At 56.5% G+C, this 3,914-nt stretch overlaps 1 protein-coding gene across 1 annotated transcript in view; it reads left to right on the forward strand.

The window, feature by feature from the left end:
- Positions 1 to 540: 540 nt before the first annotated feature.
- Positions 541 to 3,914, forward strand: part of grm8a (glutamate receptor, metabotropic 8a) — a 61,431-nt gene continuing 58,057 nt past the window's right edge. Inside the window, exon 1 of the mRNA XM_062483667.1 lies at positions 541 to 1,119. Within this exon, the coding sequence (XP_062339651.1) occupies positions 541 to 1,119 (579 nt within the window). The remainder of the gene's footprint in view (positions 1,120 to 3,914) is intronic.

Here is a 3,914-nt window from a genome sequence, read left to right on the forward strand (position 1 = left end):
GCATTTTATTGTTATCGACTGTTTCTGCCGATGTGTGTGTTTTTGACAGGATGAGCGAGTGTATTTGTGAGTTTTTAGCGCTAAAAGTGTGTGTATGTCTGCTCCGCAGTGTAGAGGACTGACCGACAGATCCCCTCTGTTCTCTGTGTCCTGCAGGCTCCCCTGAACATGTGACTCCAGTATTACCCCAATCAACACAGCCAGACTCCTTCTCCGTTGCTTCACCCCTTCTACTCCTCCTCCGACTCTCTCCTTCTATCTCTCTCTCCTTCTCTCTCTCTCTCTCTCTCTCTCTCTCTCTCTCTCTCTCTCTCTCTCTCTCTCTCTCTCTCTCTCTCTCTCTCTCTCTCTCTCTCTCTCTCTCTCTCTCTGTCTGTGGACATGTGTGCCTTGGAGCCCTATGCTAGATCTTCCCCTGGAGGAGTGTCCCCCCTCCCTCAGCACTGAACAGGAAGGGAATCAACAACTCCCCCCTCTGTTCCCATTGGCCCGTCCGAACCGAACGGCTCCGTCCCTCACTGCAGCCCCACCGCGTCGCCAATGGCGCCGACGACGGAACCCCAGCGGCCCGCCTTCGCCGCCCGGCACCACTTCCTCCTCCTCGCCTTCGCCGCTTCCTGTACTTGGCTCCTCCCCCTGGCGTCCCCGCAGCGGATCGCAGACCCCCAGGCGGCGGCGGCGGCGGCGGCGGGGGGGGCGGGGGCGGCGCCCGAGTACGCCCACTCCATCCGCCTGGACGGCGACATCATCCTGGGGGGGCTGTTCCCGGTGCACTCGCGGGGGGAGCGCGGCGTGCCCTGCGGCGAGCTGAAGAAGGAGAAGGGCATCCATCGCCTGGAGGCCATGATGTTCGCCATCGACCTGATCAACAAAGACCCGGAGCTGCTGCCCAACATCACGCTGGGGGCCCGCATCCTGGACACCTGCTCCAGGGACACGTACGCCCTGGAGCAGTCGCTCACCTTCGTCCAGGCCCTCATCGAGAAGGACGGCTCGGACGTACGCTGCGCCAACGGCGACCCGCCCATCTTCGCCAAGCCGGATAAGATCGTGGGGGTGATCGGGGCGGCGGCCAGCTCCGTGTCCATCATGGTGGCTAATATACTGCGTCTGTTTAAGGTAGGGGGAGGTATTTCCTTTTTTGGGGGTTTCTTGTTTGTGTGTGTGCGTGGGGGGGGGGGGGGGGGAGAGATCTCCTCCCCTGTCCTCTTCTCTCCTCTCCCTGTCCATGTCTGGTGGCTATGCTCCAAGGGTGTTCTGGGCTGTTGCAGCCTGGTCTGGTATCACACACTGACACGTCGCCACGGCAGCCACACTCGCGACTGGAGGCAGATGAAGTTCAATTATGACAGCCAATTAAATTGCAGTCAATCTTCGGGAAATAATACTTCAGAGGCGCACTCCACAGCCCCGGCCCCTGAGAGCGGGATTGTGTGTGTGTCTGGCAAAGACAGATTCAACCTGACGTGTGTGTGCGCGCGTGTGTGCACTCGCACGCGTACACGCGCATGTTTTCCTGCTCTTGCTCGTAGAGATATGTCTCCGTTTTCGAAATGAGATCAGTTGGGCTTTTCGGAGCCTTCTGGGCCCTCGCCGAAATCAATTACAGTCAACAACTGTCAAAAGCCAATTAATTCTAGTGCAGTGATTACAGTCGGCGTATGTCTGCATGCGTGTGAGAGAGAGAGAGAGAGAGAGAGAGAGGAGAGAGAAAGAGAGAGAAGGAGAGAAAGAGAGAGAGAGAGAGAGAGAGAGAAGGAGAGAGAGAGAGAGAGAGAGAAGGAGAGAGAGAGAAAGAGAGAGAAGGAGAGAGAGAGAGAGGCGTACGCGCGTGTCTTGTTGTCATTAGTGGAACAGCACTGATCGATGACAGAGCCGTGTTAAAGTACGAGGACACTAATGATGCTTGGGGTATTTGCGCCCCCCCTCTTCCCCATTCAGCCATTGTGTGTGTGTGTGTAAGGGGTCAAGCCTTGTGCCAAATTTGCTGATAAGAACGCTAAACGTGATTTACAGAGAGGATCTGTTATGGGCGCCACACGCGCGGGGCGTGTTCTTTTAGGGGGGTTTGCCCGCGCTTCGCTCTCATTTGCCTAATAGGATTTAGCTGCTGCGTCGGATTGTGTGTCTGTGTGTGTGTGCGTGTGTCACAGTAAGACCTTGTTGTGTTTCTGTGTGTTTGTTTGGGTGTGGGGGGGGGCGATGTAGTAGGGGGTATCGTATTATACTTGATATTTTATCTGCTCATGAATAATGCAGTGTGTGTGTGTGTGGATCAGGGTCTGAAAATAGCTTGCTGGAAATGGTGTCATGTACATATGGGTACTATGATGGCCTAGTCCACCACTGCTGTCACACACACACACAGGCACACACAATAATAACACTGACTCACACAGCTAATCGAGGGGAGGACAACTATAGTCCGCTAAGCTGAAGCCAGTTCTTTATTCCTTAGTGAAGCGTGCTACTTAGACTAATGGCGGGTCTTGACAGGCAGACTGTCTATCCATCTCGACCCCACCCCCTCCACCTCCCCCCCCCCCCACCCCCGGGTGACTCTAATGACTTCAACCACATGGAAGTGTGCGGTTTCCACTCTGATCTGTCAGTCCTTTCCCATCTGTGGATCAGCCGTTCCCCAAGTGTTCTCCCCCCCCTCCTCTTTTTCTGTCTCCCCTCATCCTCCTCCTCCCCCCCTCTCCTCTCCCTCCCTCCTTCCCCCTCCCCTTCCTCCTCCTCTCCCTCCCCCCCTCCTCTCCCTGCCTCTTTCCCCCTCCCCTTCCTCCCCTTCCTCCTCTCCCTCCTTCCCTCCTCCTCCTCTCCCTTCTTTCCCCCTCCTATCCCCCCCCCTCATTCCCCCTCCTCCTACCCCCACCCCCATCTCCTCTTGGTTGAGGGGTTTAGAGAGAAACTAGATGTCTGAAACCGGAGGTGTTTCCCACACTTTCTCCCTCCCTGGTCCCCCCCTCCCCTCCCCTCCCAACCCCTCCCCACCCCTCCCCTACACACACAACGCGCAGGCCACATAGTGCCACATGATGCAGGGATATCAGAGGTTGACCACGCAATCCGACACCCGACAATACCATTGGCGGCCGAGCGCTATCCGCCAAGATTCTTTAAATTTCTGGTGGATGGGCGCTAACCCCCGTGGTCTTAGGAAGTGCATTACCCTCGTCTGACTGGACGAGGCAAAGCGGACGCTTTGTTTGAGATCTGCCCGTTCCCCCTGCAGCAGGTGTGATGAATATCACGTCTCTGGCTTAGTCGGGGAGGGAGGGGGGGGGGGGGGCGAACCAAACACCACGCCAGTCCAGCGGATGAAAGGGCAGCATCGTCTTGTCCGTTTTTTTTTCTCTCTTCTTCTTCTCCCCCAGGCCGAACGCTCTGGGAGTTACGAATCAATTTCGGTGCTCGCTTTCACAAAAGGAAAGACGACGATTCGATTAGATCGTAATTAACGCGCGCCCGCTTGTAATGCGGAGGCGAGAGAGACGGAGCGAGGGAGGGAGACGGAGCGAGGCGGCCCGGGGGCTGGGAGCTGCTGGGAGGGGCCCGGACGGCGGCTGGGCCCGGCTGTCCTCAGGGGCCTCAACATTCTCTGTCTGTCGTGTGTGTCCCCCCTCCCCCCCTATCACAGCCGGCTGAGAGGGAGAGATGAAGGGATAAAGGAAAAAAAGAATAAACTAAGAGAGAGAGAGACGGAGGGAGGGAGAGCAAGAGCAAAACCCCCCAAAAAAGAGGAGATGAAAAGAGATATGAAGGCGAGGGGAAGGGAGAGAGAGAGAGAGAGGGCGAGAACGGCGGAAGAGAGGGGAAGACAAAGAGAGAGAGAGAGAGAGAGAGAGAGAGAGTGGTCTCAGGAGAGTCTCTAATAATAGTGCTGTTGATTTCCTTCACGGAGAAATTAA

This window comes from Osmerus eperlanus, chromosome 17, assembly GCF_963692335.1.
Source record: "Osmerus eperlanus chromosome 17, fOsmEpe2.1, whole genome shotgun sequence".
NCBI lineage: Eukaryota > Metazoa > Chordata > Actinopteri > Osmeriformes > Osmeridae > Osmerus > Osmerus eperlanus.